General features: G+C 34.7%; 2 protein-coding genes across 6 annotated transcripts in view; one reads left to right on the top strand and one right to left on the bottom strand.

Moving 5' to 3' along the window:
- Window positions 1-21243, top strand: part of ANGPTL5 (angiopoietin like 5) — a 120431-nt gene that overhangs the window by 55544 nt on the left and 43644 nt on the right. The window lies entirely within an intron of this gene.
- CEP126 (centrosomal protein 126) overlaps window positions 1-21243 on the bottom strand; it is a 68160-nt gene that overhangs the window by 32139 nt on the left and 14778 nt on the right. The window contains exons 1-5 of one of the 5 annotated variants that reach the window (XM_019630328.1): window positions 19538-19573; window positions 15594-15705; window positions 8189-9331; window positions 6799-6997; window positions 911-3062 (exon numbers count right to left, since the gene is read on the bottom strand). In XM_019630328.1, coding sequence (XP_019485873.1) covers window positions 911-3062; window positions 6799-6906 — 2260 coding nt within the window. In that variant the 5' untranslated portion in view covers window positions 6907-6997; window positions 8189-9331; window positions 15594-15705; window positions 19538-19573. Of the gene's footprint in view, window positions 1-910; window positions 3063-6798; window positions 6998-8188; window positions 9332-15593; window positions 15706-19537; window positions 19684-21243 lie in introns of those variants that run through there. The other 4 variants (XM_019630326.1, XM_019630329.1, XM_019630327.1 and 1 more) reach the window with 4 other exon arrangements.

Raw genomic sequence — 21243 nt, 5'->3', positions numbered from 1 at the left:
GGCAGCCCAGCTCCAGGTTGAGCTGTTGTTCAGCATCTTAGCTGTGGAGGGCAGTGTCACTGGCCCTCATATGTGGGATCCGAACCGGGGCTCTCTCGTGTCCCAAGCCAGTTCTTAACCATCGCGCCACTCAGCCGGCCCTACTGTGATTATTTTGATAGACATTTTGACTATAATATTGCAATAATGACAGAATGGTATGAGATAAGAATAAGACCCTATTCTTTGTCCTCTCTCTTTTATTTTATTTTATTTTTTTTAAAGATTTTTTTTTTTCAATTCGGAATTGGGGAAGGGGAACAGCCAAGTTGTTGTCCTTCAATCTTAGCTGTGGAGGGCGCAGCTAGCTCAGCTCCAAGTCTAGTCGCCATCCGGCAGCTCAGCTCAAGATGCCATGGTCAATCTTAGTTGGGGAAGGGGCGTCGCTCCCCATCCCATGCAGGAGTCGAACTAGCAACCTTGTTGTTAGGAGTGCGTGCTCTCACCAGCTGAGCCATCCTGCTACCTGTTGGAAGCTCAGCGGCAGCTCAGCTTGGGCGCGGCTCACTGGCCCATGTGGGAATTGAGCCAGTGACCCTGTTGCTCAGAGCTTGCGCTCTTAACCAACTGAGCCACTTGGCTAGTCTCTGTCCTCTCTCTTTTAAACTAACAAGACAAGTCATGGAGAAAATAGAAGCTAGCAAAAGTTTCAAATTTTGGTTGACTAAAGGTTGGGTCATTCTCTTAAAAACTTCAGCTACTAGATAGACAAGGGTACAATATTAAAGGAGATAAGTTGTTTTTATAAAGCTACATAATTACTTAACATTAATATCTATAAGGTATATAATTGCTATACCATAAGAAAAATTTCACATGAATTTAAAAGGCAGTACATTTTATGTATAAAAATATATAAATTTATTCTTACCAGCAGACTTTTCATTTTGACCCAGAATATCATGCTGTCTGTTCCACGAGAGGACAGATTCTTCTTTAGTAGGTTGAAAAGTCAAAGAGTGATGACTTTCTTCATAAAGAGGACATCTGTGGGTGCAATACAATGTCCCATCTTGCTGGGCAATCATTTGAGTGCCATTTGAATGATTTATTTTTGCTAAAGTTTGGCATTCAGAAGAACGATATGGTAGAGATGGCATCGCAGTGACTAAGTCAGAACAAACATGAGAGAGTGGAAGACTACTTTCTTGATTCCACTGATTCAATTTGTGATCTGTTGGAAGCACATGCTTTGAATTAAAATAGTTATCTGTAATAATGTTTTGAGAATTTTCTGGCATTACTGATTGACACTGAGACACTTGTATATTTTTATCACTCCAAATATTCGATGGACATTTAGGCGGAGGATGAGGTGCAATTAATTTACCCCGAGTTTGTAAAAATGTGTTGGCTTTGCTTGCAGACTGTGGTCGAATAATAGTGCCTTTTCTGTTTTGATATTTGAAACCTGATTGGACTTTAGCAGATACTGTTCTAATTGCTTTTGCTCCATCACTTTGTGGATTAGCTTTCTGAGTTTTAGAATCACCACTATGTATAGGAGATTTACTTTCCTCTTTGTCTGAGGCTGGCCAGGCTTGTTTAGCAATATTATAACCTGAAGGTATAAAACAGTTCAAAGACACATGGTCTGTTCCAGATCCTCCTAAAGCAGCAACACTTTCCGAGATAGAATCATCCTTAGGTTTTTTTCTATCAGCAGAATTTATAGCATAAGCAGGAACACTAATTATGTTGCTGGCAGCAGCACTTTTAGGTTGAATATGGAGTGGTTGATACCACTGTGGAGATATTCCTATTCTATTGTTCAGTGAATAATTATCTTCAGCATTTTCCCCTATATCTCCGGTTTCATCAAACCACCTCAGTTTTTTAATAGTCTTTGGAATTTCTGCACTTTTTCCTTTTTCTTTTGTTAATTCAATACTATCTCTGATAGCTTCTGCCTTTTGACTTCCTAGCTTAAAGCCTTGATTTCCAACTAGTGCCTTAAAATAATCATGCTCATATTTAGAATCTTTCTTCAAAATACTTTTAAGAAACCTCACACCCCTTCTCTCATGAATATTGTGTTTCATTTTTTTGTGCTGACCAACTAAGTCACAATTAGAAATTACATTAGACAATGCTGTTGATGTTTTAGTTATTTTCTGTTTTTTATCTTTTGAATCAGAGTTATGAGGGATATTGGCAGCTTGAAAATTGTCTGAAAATAAAGTCAACTCTTCCTTATTACAATTAAAATATTTTATCTTTTTATCTTTAACATCTTCTAATTCCCCTAACTTATCAGAACACTGCACTGGGTCAATTTCTCTTATATGTATACTGTTCTTCGGTAAAGGTCTAGCTGATTGTATATTAGATGGCAAAACTAAAGGTGTTGCCACAGTTACAAATGAAATAGGAATTGAAGTAGTTCTATTTTCTTGAGTTAATTCAGAATATTTCTCCTGGTCTGAAATTGTAGCCATTTCCTGGGTTAGAGAATCTGAAGTGTTCCATGCTTTGCTGAATTTAAATGCTGGGCTTTCAGTAACTAATGGCTTCTCTCTTTTGAATGCCCCAGAAAAGGAGTCAGCTGTCCTCATAGTGCTAGTTTCAGAGGTCTTTTCACTTTTTTTATTATGTACTAATATGGGTGCACTGTATACAAAGGTTCCTGAATTATTAGCAGTATTTGTAGTTTCCACATTTCTACTTAGAGCAGATGGATTTTCTTCTTTACTATTAAAACATTCACATGATGGTAGAGCATTAGGTTTACTTAAAATATCTGAAAAAGGCATGACAGTTTGAGTATCTGGATCATCTAAATTTATTAGCCAGTTATTTATATGTTGAGTTTTAGAGAAGGACAGCTTATCTTCATCAAAACAGCTTAGATTAGTTGACTGTAGATTTGCTGATTTGAGGAAAATAGAAGTCTGCTGGATTGATGTGGAAGGCTCCTTATTAATAAGTGTTAAATATATTTCTTCATGTTCTCCAGCCTCAAGACTGTCTATACTTGAGAGGGTTTCGGAATTTGTTATCTGATTAACTTCATCACAAAATTTCTGAAAGGAAAAAAAAAAGCCATTGTTTTATAGCTTAGAAATTTTTAAATGCCAAAATTAATGATTCAACACATCATTATTACTAAGCCCAACTCTCCTTTGCATATAAAATACAGTACAATGACTATAAATAGTGTAGGTATATAAATAATCTATATCCCTGGAGCAGTTTTCAGAGTGAAAATGAGGGAGCTAACAAAGAGTTACAATAAAGTGTGTTTGTCTTAATTTCTATGCCTAAAGTAATTACCCAATTAGTATTCTACTCAGTCATAGTGTAAAACATAATTTTGCTATTGCTAATCCATTCAGAGAATAGAGTTTCTTGAAAGTTTCATAATAGCATGTGAAATTCTGAAAAATAGCTATTTATAAATGGTATTTTTTCCTGAAATCTTCACTGTACTTGAATGAAGCTCCTAACTATGACCCTAATGTGAATTTCCTATTGGAAGGGCTACATCTTTTTATATAGTTAATTTCGTGGTGTGTATAGTAGAGTTCTCAACTCTGGCTGCATGTTAGAATTACATAAGGAGCTTTGTAAAAATATCTATGCCTGAGTCCTGCTGATTTAATACTTGGACTGGGTCCATATATTGGTATTATTATTATTTTAAAATTCCCCAGGTAATTCTAATGTGGATTTAGGATTGAGAACTATTGATTTTTAATGGCTATTTCTCGGAGATTTAGCAGAGTAATAATTTCTATAAATCCTATAGACATTCTCATCACTATTTCACTAAAATTTCATGGAATTTATCAGTCTTTAATAAAATTTCATGATAACTTGAAAGTATGGTAAATGTTATAAAATATTTCTAATTTCTCACACATATGTAGAATGCATTAATCTATATCACATAAATAGAAGTAAACTCAAGAAGGTTTTAAATTGTAAATGTAGTCACGTACTTAAATGAACTAAAAAAAAGAATAGTGTCCTTTAAGATTTTTCACAAATTTTAGAAAATTTATTCTGATATTAACCAAAAACACATTATTCTTCTAGCTCAGAAAATAAGAAACCAAGGAAATCAATTATAAGATAGAAATATTTTTAGTTTGTATAGTTAATGTTTACTGATTGATATATTACTGTAAAATAAGCTTTGAAAATGATTCACAAGAGTTTCATATTACTAGCATTTGCCCCCTGCTTATCACATCCTTCAGTAAGTATCGTGATCTTTTTTATATGTGATGATCACTTCAACCTAATTAGGAGAACAAAACAAAGCATAGCTCCTGCAATGCCTATTTTTGAAACTGAGTTATTTTAATTGATAATGATAAGGAAACTAAACCTGGAGGACTTTCTTTGAGACTGCATAAAATGAGATATAAAAATCTGGGTTGGAAGATCCTTCTGGATTTAAGTGTCATGCCCATGGCTCTAAGATTTGTTTGTATAGGTCTGTAATAAGTTTCATCTCCTAAAGTACCTCAAAAGAAGTTCATCAACTTTTGATTTCACTACACTATACATTTTCTCCCCAGAATTTTTCTCACCACTAAACAATGAAACATTATGATCATCTTCAAGTTTTGCTTCTAAGTTACTAGTATCAACTGTACTAGACATAACATGCTTTGTAAGTTTTGTGTGTGTGTTTTAGTTTTAAAATCAACTTTATTGAGGTACACTTACCTACAATAAAATATACCTATTTTAAGTGTATAGTTCATTGGGTTTTGAAAAATTATGCACCCATAACCACCATACCAAACAACATATAGAATCATCCCATCTGCCAAAATTTCTCTTATGCTTCTGTGTACTCAATCCCTACCCAACATAACAACCACTCATCTGCTTTCTATCACTATACATCTGAGTTTTCATCTCATATAATTTTCCTTCTGCCTAGTGTAGTGCAGTGGTATTCAGCTGTTTATTTGAAATGCCTAGTTTGCTTTCATTTCAGGATATTTTAGTTGGATACAGAATTCTAGGTTGGTGATTTTTTTTTTCTTAGAACTTTAAAATGTTCTGTCTTTTGGCTAAAAGTTAGTGGTCCATCTTATCTTTGTTCACATGCATGTATTGTATCTTTTCTTTTCTGGCTTAATTTGATTTTGATGTGCCTTTGTAGGGTGTGTGTGTGTGTGTGTGTGTGTGTGTGTGTGTGTGTGTGTGTGTGTGTGTGTGTGTGTGTGTGTGTGNGCGTGCGCACGTGTGCTTATCCTTCTTGTAATTTGTTGAGCTTCTTGAGTCTGTGGATTTATAGTTTCATCAAATTTGAAACATTTTCAGCCACTGTTTCTTTAAATATTCCTTGTCCCCTTTGTGGAATTTTAATTAAATGTATATTGTATTGCTTGATATTGTCTCACAGGTCACTAATGTTCTGTTCATTTTTTTTCCCAGTCTTTTTTCTCTCAGTGATTCAACTGGATGATTTTTATTGACATGTCTTCAAGTCCACTGAACTTCTTGTCAGTAATGCCTACACTGTTAAGCCCATTCTATGAAATTTTCATTTCAGATATTACACTTTTCATATTGAAAAGGTCTATTTGGCTCTTTTAAAATATCCTTTTCCATTATGTTCATTTTTACTTTAATTCCTTGAAAATATTTATAAAAACAATTTTAAATTCTTACATGTTTAATTCCATCATCTCTGTCATTTCTGCATCTAATTTTATTGACTAACTTTTCTCCTAGTTATGGGCCATATTTTCCTGCTTTCTCATATGTCTAGTAAGTTGTGACTGAATGTTGGACATTCTAAGCATATGATCTGTGTCTAGATTTCAGTCTCTTTAAGAGAGAATTAAGTACTTTTTTTTTTCTTTTTTAAAATTTTATTGGGGAACAGCCATGGTCATTGGTTACACATTGCTTTCATGCTACAATGGCATTGCTGACTCTTTTAAGGAGGGCGCAGCTCACAGTGGCCAATGCGGGGATTGGACTGGCAACCTTGGTGTTATCAGCATGACACTCTAACCAACTGAGCTAACCAGTCACCCTCTCCTTTTTTTTTTTCCAAGATCATATTCTGTACTGCCTATTGTCTAATGTCTAAAAACATCTCTTTCGTATATTTTATTCAGAATTATACTTGTTTACAGCAGGAAAGACACTTAATCATAGCCAAAAAAAGTCCTTTGCTTTTTTCAGCCTTGCCACTATTGCTTAATTATTAAATGAATCAGGCCAAGGTTATGAATTTAATCTTGATATCAGCCTACTAAAATCTCATTAATGTATGTAATTACTCATGAAAAATAAAGAGCTTGAACATTTCAGGAAAATCAGCTGAAATCCCATTCACTGCTAGAAAATAATAAAGTAAATGCCCTAAGAGATAGAAAATCCATTTCTAGCTAATTTTGCCCTATTTTCATTAAGAACCTGATGTCCATATGTGTTATAATTTTCAGGTTGCTTTTTATAATCCAATCTCTAACAATGATACTTATATTACATTGTACTTTCAAATAGCTTTCATGTGTGGCAGAAAATCACATTCATAATATTTTTCTAAATATGAGATGAAAAAGAAGAATAGAGGAAGTAGAGAGAAAAAATGAGTAAAAGGTAAGGAAAAAACTAAAATATTATTTTTCTAGTATCTGTGATAAATTTGTGCTAATTCATCCACATTCTCTTTTATGGGCTATCCTTGCTTACTGGCCTATATTTCTTTAGTGAAGAACACTGTAAAAAATGGGACAAATTACTAGATATTAAAATATTAGTAGCATACTTATAGTTTCATACTTGCAAACTGCTTAGATGTTGATCTTCTAGGAGTTTTTGAGTTTCCACCAGTTTAAGCTGGAACACATCTTTGTTAGTAGCCAAGTTTGTCCTAGTGTTTTCCTTCATTTCCTCATTACAATTGATTTTGGATAAGAGATGTTTCTGATGCTTCTGATCATTTTTTGACAGTGATGAAGACAAGGCATTATCTATAGCTCTGTGAACCATACATAAAAAAATGTTTAGAACATTTAAATAAAATTAAACTTCTTTTTCATACATATAAATGACACATTAATGTGTGTGTGTGTGTGTGTGTGTGTGTCCAGATAATCACATATAAGGATATTGGAGAAACATGTAGACATAGTAGAATGGGAATTTAAGGCAGTCAATAGAATAAAAGTGGTTTTGGAACTATAGTTCCAATAAAGCACTCCACCTTCATGTAGGAATGTCCAATTATTCATGGCTTGATTATTAAATTTTATTCTTCTATTGTTTAGAACAGGTAATGAAGGAATTCCTGTAGATGTGCAGAGTCAGTCCTTAGTTCTTTAAGAGCATTCCTATCTGGATGATAATAATCTGCATTACTCTTAGTTCTAAATTGATGTCATGGCTGGTAGGTATTCCTATAACCATAACAGAGTTGGTTGAAGATTCAGGCAGATAGAAAAGATGAAAATTATTTGTCAGAGCAGGCAGGAATTTCCATCCTAATTTACTAGGTTTGGGTGCTTGGATCATGCTCCATGGAGGAGAATGTACACATTTGTTTTCAGTTGTATCATATATATATAAGCAAGGTTTTTGTGCAACAGAAGGGGTACCTTTAATGTAGAGTCTACTTTTAGTGTGCCAAAATGCCATCCAAAAATGACATCATCTTCTATTAGAATTTTGCATCCTCTGAAAGCTTACAGTATGTTATATTTCAGCATATGTACAAAGTGAAAAGCAAAAAATAAAGGAAGATTTGGGGTGGGGGGTGGGATGGGGACGAGATATATAAAAAAGCTGACTGCTGCACTAGGGCCATCAGTGTGAATCCCAAGAGCATTTATTCTTAATTCATTTGAGTTCAATTATCCAAGTCAATGAAGATAAAAATGTTTGGAAGGTGACACATTTGACATATACCTATCTCCAATACCCATATATATCTTTATTTGGACAAACTGGAACAGTTAGGGTCAGTGAGCACTAGACTACTTACTATCCTTTTGTGACCACAGGGTGATAAAGGAGAGCAAGAAGTTATTTAACACCCGTTTCTGTACATTGAAAGTATGTTTCTCTCTCTTCCTTTTAGGCTTTTCTACTCTTACATATTCCTTCCCATTTAAACACCCTTCCCAAACAAAATATTGCTAAATCTACAAAACATGAAACTCAATTTATTTACCTTTAAAGTTGCAGTCTCTCACTTTTTTTCTTCTCTATTTCTTTCTTCGCTACTCCACTTGCTTCTCTTCTCTTCTCTACTTTCTTCCCCCAGTGAGGAGGATTGAAGGGGTGGACAGGAATAAAAAGAGATGGGGAGGTAGAAAGAGAGGGAGAGTGAAGCATGGGGGGAAAGGAAGAAGAAATCATAAAGGAAGAAGAAATGGGAGGAATTGGAGAGGGAAAATCTAAATAAGTTGGAAGCAAACATGGAGAGGGAGATGAATGCAAAGGTGAGGAAAAAAGAGGAATAGATGAAAGAGGTAAGGATGGAGAGGTAGAAGAGGAAGGTGGAGGAGAGGCAAGAATGGATGAAGCGGAAGAAAACTGTAGAGAGGGTGAAGAGGATGTAGAAACAGGAGATGAAGACAAAGAAGAGGATGGAGAATGACAGGGAGGTGGATGGGAGAGAACTGAGGCAGGCGGGTGGTCTACCAAGACCTGGGGTGGATTTGACAATGTTGTGGTTTGTGGAACAGACTGTTGAACTGACTGAAAAAGATCTAAGCTAGCAGCATGTTCAGGCAATGGAGTGATATAAGAAAGGGTGGGGATTGGTTGATGAGGAGGATGACTGGATAAACTGGAAGGCTTCAAAACAGGGAGAGCTTCCAAAGGGGTTGGGGAAGCAGCCAGTTGAGCTGGAAGGGAACGACGAACAAGGGCAGGAATTAGAGTGGCTGGGGCACAACGTTGTGTTGGAAGGAAATGTTTAGGTCTGAAAGTTTTGTAAAAGAACTTGCTCTGTGAGTCTGAATCAGGAATGGTTGGAGAACTTCGGGGTGGGTGGGGTAGACGGTCAGGTGGGCCAGAAGGAATCGGGGCTGGTAGAAAAGGAAAACTGCTAGAAAAGCTGGGAGTAACTGGGGCTGGAGGGTGAGGAAGATATTTGATTGGGTAGGACAATAATGGGGCTGGTAAAAAGGTCTTAGGAAGAGTAGAGGGGACAGATGGACAGATAGGCAGGGGCTGGCGGGTGGGAGAAACAGTTGGATAGCTAGGAAGAATTTGGGAATGGTGGGATAGCAATCGGGCCCGTGAAGGAGACAGCTGATCAGGTAAGTAGGGATCAGGTTTGGAGACAGCTGAACAGGCAGGAATGGATCTGCACAGGTGGAAAAGCATTTGGAAAGGCAGGTAGAGAGACAGCCTTATTAAGGTTTTTTTTTTGTTGTTTATTGGGATGCCTCTAGGGTTTTGATTCACATTATTTTTTGTCCTTAGGGTCAATGCATGATCTACTTCTGATCAACCAAGGTACTCTCACACTGGCTGAGAAATATAAATAGCTTATTCAGGTTCCCCTTTTCTCATTCCTTGCTTTTAGAGTATTTTCACCTTCAGAATTCTGATAGTCATACAGATCATGAATACAGGCTAGACAATCTGGTTTAAAGCACTAATACAAAGGGCAAATATAGGTCAAAGAGACCACTGCTCAGCTCTGGCCAGGTTTCTCAGGATGGCATGTGGTTTAGGATCGATGGTCTCACCACAAATATATGGATATTGGAGATAGATATCTAATAACATCATTGAAAGTATAATATTTTAATAGGAGAAAATATAGCTTCTTTTACCCTATATATACCAGAAGGGTCAAGTATATTATATTTGTGGTAAGGATTTGGATGTGATGGAAGGCTGACTATTTATATTTTTAATGTAAATCCCTTATTAGCATTCTTATATCTCATTATTTCCTGAGGCAGCTTTGATTTTCATATGAGCACATTCTCTGTTTTTCTTGAGGCTTAACCTTTGAATGCTTTCCATTTTTTCATACAATTTTTTTTCTCTTTTAGATGAAACATCTATTACTAACATCTTAAATTATTTTTAACTACCATTAATATTTTTCATATAAGAAAAATTGCTTATGGATACTGATATACCTCCATTTCTTGGGAAGCTCCCTGGTTCTTGGCATTACAGTCATGAGCTGCATAACGACATTCTGGTCAACGATGGACCACATATATGACTGTAGTCCTATGAGATTATTATGAAACTGAAAAGCTCCTATCACCTAGTGATGTACTAGCCACAGTGTCATCTTAGACTACGCATTCTTCAAGTGTTTGTGGTGATGCTGGTGTAAACAAACCCACTGCACTGCCAGTTGTATGAAAGTACAGAAGATAGAATTATACACAGTACATATACTTAATGGTAATAAATAACTATGCCACTGGTTTATGTATTTATGATACTATACTTTTTATAATTATTTTAGAGTATATTCTTTGTACTTATAAAGATAATTTGCTGTAAAATAGTGTGCCGCATATAGTAACATGCTATACAGGCTTGTAGCCTAGGAGCAATAGGTTATACCATATAGCCCAGGTGTGTAGTGGGCTGTACCATCCAGGTATAGAGCACTCTATGATGTTCACAAATGATGATATCGCCCAGCTACACATTTCTCATAACATATCCCAGTTGTTAAAAGGCACATGACTGTACTTTATTCCTCAACACATTTTTGGTTTATATTCCACAGAAAATGTATTTTTAAGGTAACTATAGTTTATCAATATTTGCAGCTTAATTATATTTGTGATAAATAGTATATATAAATATTTCTATTAACCTAACACCTGATCCTTAGTATTCTAACATCTCATATTTGTACAGCATTTTATACTTTATGAAGCATTTTCACACACATTATTTAATATTGTTAGTTACATGTGGAGGAAAGCTTAACTTTTCAATAAATAAACCAGTGTTCTCTCTATAAATTGTATACATTTGTTGTTTTCCAAATACATAACATTTATGTGTCTGTAGGTGTATATGTAGATAGATACTGATATCATGAAGTCATAGTCATAATACATTACAATAATGTAATATGTTACAATAACATGAAAACTAAGTATTCTAATTTATAATGAAGATAATTTCTCATAAAACAAAGATAAAATATGTTATATAGTCCTAGCACAGATTTGGCATAATGATAACTATATGTTTGCTTGCTAGAGAGAAATCAAAGTTATTCTGATACTTTACCTTTTCTAAGGACTTTAAGGAACTGTACTTTGTTGCACAAAAATGTCTATTCTTTCATTTATAATACAAACAGCTTTTTTAATTTAAAGTATTTGATAACACAGATAAGAATTGATACACAAAAAACAAAATCTGAGAGTGAAAAAACCCATATACAAAAATGCACAATTATTTTATACCAAATGTTTTCATATTTTTTATCACTCTAAATTCCCTGTAGGCCCAAAACCCCATTACAGACAAGCTTTTCCATAAGTAGTTTACAATTAGATTGCCTTCACTGCCTCAACTTCCAAGTGTTCTTTAACACACTGCTATCTGTCTTCCACCTCTACTATTTCAATGTACTGATTTTGCTAGTGATTAACTATTTGACCTAATAATTGTAAAAATAGACACTCATGACTGCTATCTTCCTGACTTTAATTCCCTTGATTTCCACATCATCATCATGCTTTCCTGGTTATTTTCCTAATTCTCTGGTTATTCCTTCTCATGGTCTTTCTTGAGCTCCTCTTTGTCCTCTATATACTAACATTTTTGAGAATTATGTGACCTTCTTCTTCGCTTATCTATCTGTATAGACTCTGTGTAATCTTATTTATACTGTCTGTGTGATCTTATCTACATCTGTATGTGAGTGAAGAGACAACAAAATCTGCTCTTCTCTGTTGACCAGTTTGACTTTGGGTTAACTTTCCAAGTCTGTTCCCCTGGATTATTAGTAGGATTTGAACTGTATTACAAGGCACACTGAGCATTGGTAAACTGCATCTGGACTGAGAGAACTGTGAATAAACCATAGATACCTGGTAGGAAGTTATAGTTTTGGGTTCCCCTGAGCGTGGTAACTCTTATAACTGGACATGTCTCTTGCATGGACCTGGAAACTATTCACATGGAACCGTTATAAGAAACACTGGTTCTGTTTGGAACATGGGATTTCTAACCCACAGTGGCTATATGGCCACCCATTGTGATCTCTTTTCCCTACAGCTGAGCTGGCACTTGTGGGGATAGGGACATAGCAAAGACTAGCCCCCTTGATTTGTGGCCTGCCATGAAGATTCCTTCTATTGAAGAATGTTGACGGTTGACATGCAGCGTTTTCTGTCCTCTAATTGAAGACAAACATGGCTGACTGCAGTCATGGGAGTTTGATTGTTTAAACACAAGACTATTACTGGTGGGTACTAAACCATGGCTTTAGTTTCATACATTCATTGGCAACTATCGTATTTATATTTATGGCCCAGATTTTTTACCATGAGAAACTGGCCTTGGAATATCTCATGCATGTCTCAAACGCACAACCAACCATCTTCCAGTTACTCCCTCCCTTAAACCTCTTCTTCCCTAATAGTCCTTATTTGATAAGTGATTTCACTATCTATTAATTAACCAAATACAATCTCCAGAGATATCCTTGACTCCTCTCCACCACCTCCCAATTCTTACATGGTTACCAAACCATGTTGATTCTATTGTACCTCCTAATTGCTCTCAAGAAGTCATCATTTTCACTAACTAAAGCATCACTTTATCTGATTTTCCCTCCTTTAGTCTTAACCTACTCTTTTCCATCCTGGCAGTATTTCTAAAATATAAATGTTACATGCTTGCTTCAAATCTTCCAGTAATTCCTTAATAGACCTCTTAATGATTTAATTCATGACTTCCTTTCCAACCAACCTATCTTCAACCATACATGCTAGCAAAATCAAACTATTCAGCTACCTTAACTGAACATATCCTTTCATTCATGCCTTCATGGCTTTTAATTACTTATTTCCTCTGTCTGGAGTTCTCTCTTAATGTGTGTGTCTGATAAATATCCTCCTCATATATTAAGCTTCAGGTCAAGTTTATATCCTCTGAGAAGTGTTCATTTATGTCAGTGATGTTTCTCCATTCAAAGTATTTATTGAATATCTCCAACATGTATAGCATTGAGCTAAGAACTCCAGAGAATACCTACGTATGTAAAATTTAGCCACTGTTCTCTAGAATATTACAGTCTGGTTGAGGAGACATACTTCATCAGTACATATACAAATTAAGCAACAACATATACGACTATGACTTTCAAATTTATTTCTAATAGCGTTGACTTCTCATTTCATCTCAGGTCGAATTGTTTTTATACATTCCTACTTGGATATTTACCTCAACTCAGAAGGCTCAAATAAAATTTAGCAATTGCTTACCAAAACTTGTACCCTTTCATTCATTATGTTCCTTTTTATTTTTTTAGTCACTAAATTTCCTTAATCATTATGACTCAAAATTTCAGTTTCTTTTGATTTTTTTGCTTTTTCCATTTTTTTATTCCATCGTATACCAAAGTCATAATCTGTTCTTTCCATGAAATGTCTTTTTCTTCTGTTCTTATTTTCTACTTCACTACCACCCTTTTAATATTAGTCCTTTTAAATTCGTAGCTGGATCCTCCTGAGTTTCCTGCAACTATTCTTATATTTCTACTTGATCACTTCTCTGCCTTGTGAAAAAGGCATTTTCATCTTTCTTCTCTCTCGTCCTTTTTCTAACCACCTTTTCTAACCACTCAAAATATTTTTATTCTTTATCAGATCTGTCCTTTCTTCACTATACATAACAGTACTATTCTAGTTAAGGCAGTAATGATCTATGCGTTGGATTATCCCATTAATTTCCCCTTTTCTCCTTCCCTCCAATTCCCCTCCATCCATTTCCTTTTCCAACAGTCACACCAATTATCTTTCTAAAATAATAAAGAGGATTATATCACTCCCTGCTTAAAAATCTCCAATGGTTTTCTGCTAGTTAGAGGATAAAGTTCAAACTTGCTAGCATTCACATCTGATCTCAATTTGCATTTCTAGATTATCTCCTGTCCTACCAGCAACACATCCTACAGTCGTGCCACTTTGAACAAGTTCTATTCACTTAGAGGTCTGTGCTTTTTATGACACCGTAGGTGTAAACATTCCTAAACCCAACTTATGCTTCTTTATTAGACAATTCATACTCATCCTTTAAGTCTTCTTTCCAACTTTAAACTTTGTACTTCTTTATTACTTTGCTAATATTTCGGTAATTGCCCTCATTACATGGTAATACACGTGTATTATGGTGTAACTATCATTATAATGTAATGTAACTGCAACACTTTCTTGGCAGAGAACCATATCTCATTCACATTTTTATTCTGTCTGGCTATTGTTCTATCACTCTTTTCCTTTCACAGCCAAACTACACTTGTTATCTTTACTTTCTTGCACTCTATTTCTTTACAACTCATTGCAGTCTCTTTTCTGTTTCCATCCCAATAAAACTGCTCTCACAAAAGTGGCCAGTGTGACTTTTTTGTTGTGGGATATAGTGACACATTGCTTCTAAGCTGGACATTCTCTCTTTGCTCTTCCAGATTCACTTCTCTACTTGACTCTGCTTGGCAGAGACTGAATGGTTCCTGGCTTTTTGATTTCTGGCTGAGTTTGGCCAATGGAAGGTATTAGCAAGAAATGGGAGGGTGACAGAAGAGGTTTTTTGATAATTATTCTTTTGGCTTCCTCTCTGCTGGGCTTGGTTTAGCAGTGGCAATGTTCCCCCACTTAAGACCACAGGTCCTGCTTGGCAGCCCTCTCCTATAGCTACAACTCTTCTCAGTTCAGGTCTGTGCTGGTAATACTGACTTAGTTGTCAGTTCTGGGGCTGTTTCACCATCCTTTGTCGGCTTCCCAGTCCCTTTCTTAACCTCTTTTCAGTCACCCCTTTAAATGTGCCCTTACGATGCTTGATCTAGTGCTACGCCTGCAGTAGCTTCAATAACCACTTAAAATAAAATAAATAGAAAATACAGGCTGTCAGAGGGTACTCTGTAGTTGGTTGGTCCATCTTACTGCTTGAAGATGACTCATTTAATGATTAAAGATGGACAGGAAGCAGGAAACACTGTACCTTTCTGAAGACATCCAGGAAAGATTTTCAGTGAGGAAAAACCCATTTCTACCATAGAGTTATTCCTTTTACCTAAATTTATATCACTACAATTCAACACAATTTTTTCATCTCAGTAAAGATGAATAACCAATGTCAATATTTTAAAATGGTTTCGATGATAGTTTCCATAGAGAATTATTCAACATAAGCAGTATTGTAATACCAAAGACAACAAATTAAAATTCTGCCTTATTCTTAAGCAATTTATATACCGTTCTACCCTAATTTAATCTGTGAAAATAAAATAGTAACTGAAACAGATGTGAGGAGTAACTGATAAAAAGGCCTACAAACTCAGCAACTAGAAAGCTATTGAATTATTATGTATTAATAGTTACACATAATAATCATAAATTATTTACCTCCAGTTTATTGTTGGTCTGTGGGAAGAGGGAAAGTTCACTTTTGATTTTAAGTTGGATTCTTGAATTTGTTTGAGGGCCTCTTCTAATGGAGGAACTGGTTTTTGAAAAACTAAGGGGATAATAAAGAAAGATCAAATAGTACAGAATCACTTCATATTCAATGGTATCTTTATAATTTCATTGGTCAATGATAAAACACTACTTTAAAAGTTTGGTAAAAAAATATATTTTTTAGAATAGTCTAACTAGTTTAAATTTAGACATCTAATTCCCCAAAGAGAAATTGTTACCTCAGAATTCTCATTGCCAATTTAAAGAATATTTATCAAGAAGCTATAAAAACACCAACTAACATGTATTGAGCACTTACTGTTATAGACATTATATTTAAGCACCTTGTAAGTATTGTTTAATTTAATCCTCACCATGGCCTATGAGGCAGATGCTATGTGAATCTTCATTTTGCAACTGAGGAAACTGAGGCATAGAGAGGGTAAGTGACTTGTTCAAAGTCATACATTATACAGACACTCACCCACATACTACTTTGCACAACCTCTCATTCACCTTCTTGTTTGAGTTGAAACAGCTATCTTTTAAGGATATTGTTTCTCCTGAAGCCCTTTTAAGTGGAAACATTATATTTTTATGGTGACATACTGCATATAACTGAAGGCCTAGAAGTAGGGTAGGTGACTTTCTAGCTCTTCATTGATACCTCCAAACTGTCTTTCCTTCTTTCTCCTTTAGAAAACCCATGTCCTCAGACTTTCCCACTATTACAATGTTTGTTATTTACTCTAAAATGTTTAAGCAAAACCAGTATATTATTATATATGGGTTAGCTCAAAATTGAACTTTAGAGATAGTCCAATTCCCTAATAAAGGGGTAATAGCATAATATACTAGTGAAGAATACACAGTTTATGGGACGGTTTGCTGGATATTCTAATCATAAAGGACCAATCCTCTTGAGGTAGATAATACGAAGCTAGATATTTTGACTGTTTCCTGATTAGCATATTTAATGTCCAAAATCAGTTTTTATTGGTGAAAAGAATAGCTTGTTGAGTAGCCTGATGAATATTAAATATGGGCATTTTTTTTTTTGAAATTAAAGGTATTCAAAACAAGTGGATTTTCTGAAACATATTTTAATCACTCCCAACCATTGCATGAACAGTCTATACCCTTTACTCTTGTGGATGGCATCTGAGGCTTGACTCTAATCAGTCTTGTGTCCAGACATTAACATAGGAACACTTCTGACTGTCCAAAGCCAGATGGCACAGAATTCTGTCTCTGGAATGCGGTTGTGTATGCCTGACATTATAGAGCTTACTGAGTCAGTTGTGTGAGTTGTTCTGTATATGCTTTGCTAATGAATGCCTAGTCATGCTAGATTATAGTCTGGCTTTTCTTAACTCCTGCTTGTCTATCAAAGAGAACTTAAAAACTAACTTTAAAACTAATTTAGGTCAAATTACAACCACCATTACTACTTCTTGTTGCTGTCAGCTAATGACCTCTCAGTCCCTACCTTTCATTCACTGATGATAATTTAAGCCTACATTTTTTGAGTACTTACTGTGTAGTAAGGCTTTATTACATCATTTAATCCACTAGTTCCAATCCTTCCCATTTTTTTTACTCTAATATTTTCACTCTAACAATTTTCTACCCTCACTGAAGCCCTCAATCTGTTGCCCTTATTTTGTTGTAAGGGGAACTGTTAGCTATCATGCATACTTGTATGTAGTGAAACTTTAACGCTCATAATTTGGGAATACACAAAATTAATAGACAAATAAATAGTTGTCTTACATAGCTTTGTCCTTCATTGATAGCACTGAATTTTATTAAATTATGAATTTAATATTTTGTATGGGTAATATATTCATTCTGAATATGAATTCAGAAATAAAATATATATGACACACATTTGGAAGTCTTGCTCTCATTGGTCATTTATGTATTCGTCACGATTTCTTTACGCAAATATAAGCAAACATAAATATATATTCTAATTTTCCCCTTTTCTCAGGCAAAAGGCAGAATATTATGTATATTGACCTGGACCCTGTTTTTACACTTAACAATATATCCCAGAAATCAGGAAAAGATCCAGGTTTTATGAGACTATAAGGTTTATACAATTTGGGGGCCCTCATTAAGAAAAAATAATGCAAAATTACTAATATAAAATTAGATATAGAGGCCATGAGAGTGAGGGCTCCTGAAACTTAAAAACCTCCATAGTTTCATAGTAAATCTAACTCCGTTGGAGGTATTTCCATATCAGTTCATAAAGAATTTCCTTATTATTATTTTTTCAGTTGCATAATATTCCATTGTGTGGATGTGTATGTCATTTGATTTTGCTAAAACTCCTAACTTTTTGTACCTAGGCCCTTTGATACCACCATTTTGGGGGCAAATAATATTCATGAGTGGTGACTACTTCTCTGAGGCATTTAACACAACTGACCACTTCCTCTTTCTTAAAACTACCTTATCTTTTGCCTTCTTATACATCATTTTCTTTGTTTGCTTTTGTTTCCCATCTGCTTTCTTGATAACTACTTCTCAAAATCCATTTTTAGTTTTTCTTGCTCTACCTATAGTAAATACTAGTGTGCATAAAGGTTCTATTTTGGACCCATCCTCAGTCTGTGGTCTGTACTCTGTTATCTAGCTTATCTTTCCTAGGGCTTCATTTATCAACTATATGTTACTCATTAGTGACTCGAAAATACACATTTCTATTTCATATCTTTTTCTTGAATTTCAGACCCATATTTCTAGTTGCTGATTTAATTTCCCCATTTGAATGAGCCATGGAAGGCTCAAATTCAATGCATTTAAAACTTAATAATCTTTCACACCTCTAACCCAATTCTCCTCCTTAATTTGTAAACTTGATTAATAGTCTTATCATTCACCAAAATAATTAATTCATTAAAAAAGTATTTATTGAGTGCTAAAAATGTGTGAGGCTCTGTGCTAAGTACCAGGGGCACTGTTCTCCTAGGCTTTCTTCAACTGCTCTCTGTCAGTTAGGACCAAATCCCACTGATTATGTCTTCTGAGTATATTACCTCATCATCATATCTAGTGCAGGCAGTGTTTTAATTAAGTAGCTTAACACCTCTTGCCACAAATACTAAAATAATCTCCTACTACTCTACTTTAGTATGTCTCTACTTCAATCCATCTTCTATGTTGTAACTAATTATCTTTCTAACAAACAAAACTAATTATAGCAGAGACCCCTAGTTTCCTATCTAATATCAATTTTCCCTTTCTTCTTTGTCAACAGACCCTATATTGATAGGGGTGGCAATATAGCCACATCAAAAAAATTGTATTTTCAGTCTCCCTTGCACATGGAATTGCCAATTAGATATAAATAGACAGATATAAACAATTTAAAGGTAGTCAGAGGTACACTCTTTTGTCTTTTACATTTCTTCCTTCTTCTTGCCTACAGCACTGACAGGATGGCTGGAGCTCTAGCAGCTACCATGTGACCTTGAGGGTGAAGATATTAAACCACATATTGAGGATGGTTGAACTGAGAGACAAGTATGAATAAATACCAGAATGAATGTGACACTAATTTACTGAAACTAAATGTTAAATTTTCCTTTTATTAAGCTACTTACTAGATCAATTTAAAAAGACAAAACATTTTAAGCAAGTATGAAGTAAAATCAAACTTGTGAACATTCAAAATTTACTACTAGAGCCAACAAAATATTCTCCAAATAAAACCTAAATCAAATTGCAATTTTTCATTTGGCTAAAGTTCTATTACTTAAAAAGGCATACTAGTCTTTTTCTAGTTTGAATTCCCACTTTGTTTCTTAATTTATTATTTTATTGTCTACTCAAGTCAAATGGGATTATAACTTTTCATATTGTTCTAGAAATTAAGATACCTGTTCTCCTCCGCTGAGAAAGAGGAATATGGGCACGCTGGAATTTTTCAGTGACTTCTTCAAACTTCTGTTTTCTTTGTTGAAGTATTTGTTCTCTGATTTGGTATTCTCTTTCTTCTTGTTCTTTTCGTTTCTCTTCAAAAGCTCTATATTTAAAATATAAAGATAACATAATTAGCTAGTAAGTTATAAAAATCTCAATACAGAAAACAGTTTCAAAATTGCATTTATTATATAACTGTGTTTCCATATTTAAAAAGTTACTTACTTAAAAACAACACATTTTAAATTAAAAAAAAACGTCCTCAGCTAAGAATTTAGATATCTCTATACACTTATTTAATTTCATATTTTTATCCAGGTCTTTTGCAACAAAGAGAAGTCTCCGCAATGAGGCTTTTTCTAATTTCCCATCTCCTAAGCCCTACTTTGGAAAAATTGTTTTCTAAAAAGCTACATTATTTTCTGTAACATAAAGAACTAATTCATTGGTGAAAATAGCAGCCTTGAAAATTCTGCGGCCGTCAGGAAAATTCTGTATAGTTCTCTTTTTCTTTTTGACCCAAAATTTTAAATTGGCTGTCATGTTAAATCTGAACTGTGCTAAAAATCCAGACAATTTACTTACAAATCCTGATGTCCAACTTCTCTTGAAAATGAGGAAGATTTAGCAACCCTGGATTCTTATTCACGCATGGCTATAAACACCTGCCTGTAATCCTTACCCATTCCCTATTTTTCTTAACTTTCCCATTTAATTTATTTCTGATCATCCCTAGGCACTTGAGTTTGTGGTCTCTAGTTTAAATTGTAGGTTAAACTGTTACAAAGAATTCATTTTGTCTGTGGAAAATGTTTGTGTGTGTTTCAATAATTATCTACTGTACAATTAGAAAAATGAAAAAACAAGCCTGTGTAACAACTGATTTGTACTTCTTAATCCCTTCCCCTTTTTCACCCACTCCTAACTGGCAACCACCAAAATGTTTTCTGCATCTATGAGTTTGTTTCTGTTTTGGTGGTTTGTTTATTTTGTTCTTTAGATTCCACTTATAAGTAAAATCATTTGTCATTTGTTTTTCTCTGTCTGACTTACTACACTCAGCACAATACCTTCAAGGTCCATCCATGTTGTTGCAGATGGCAAAATTTCATTCTTTTTTATGGCTGAGTAAGATTTCATTGTATGTATGTACCACCTCTTCTTTGTCGACTCATCCATTCAGGGACACTCACACTGCCTCCACGTCTTGGCCATTGTAAACAATGCTGCAATGAACATACAGATGGATACATCCCCTCAAAGTAGTGTTTCTAGTTTCTTCAGATAAACACCCAGAAGTGGGATTATTAGGTTCTTCTTTGTCTTTTGTTATCGCTTTTGTTTTAAAGTCCATTTTGTCTGGTACAAGTATTGCTACGTCAGCTTTTTTTGTTTGTTTGTTTCCATTTTCATGAAATATCTTTTTCTATCCCTTTACTTTCAGTCTGTGTGTATCTTTCAATTTGAAGTGAGTCTCTCGTAGGCAGCATATTTATGGGTCTTGTTTTTTTTATCCATTCAGCCACCCCATCTTTTGATTGGAGCATTTAATCCATTTACATTTGAAGTAATTGTTAATAGATATGTATTATAGTTATTGCCATTTTATTATTCATAATTTTTATTTTATTTTTTTTTCATCTTAAAGAAGTTCCTTTAAGAT

The sequence above is a fragment of the Hipposideros armiger genome, unplaced genomic scaffold (assembly GCF_001890085.2).
Source record: "Hipposideros armiger isolate ML-2016 unplaced genomic scaffold, ASM189008v1 scaffold_901, whole genome shotgun sequence".
In the NCBI taxonomy this organism is placed as follows: domain Eukaryota; kingdom Metazoa; phylum Chordata; class Mammalia; order Chiroptera; family Hipposideridae; genus Hipposideros; species Hipposideros armiger.
This window is presented reverse-complemented; position numbering and strand designations above follow the sequence as displayed.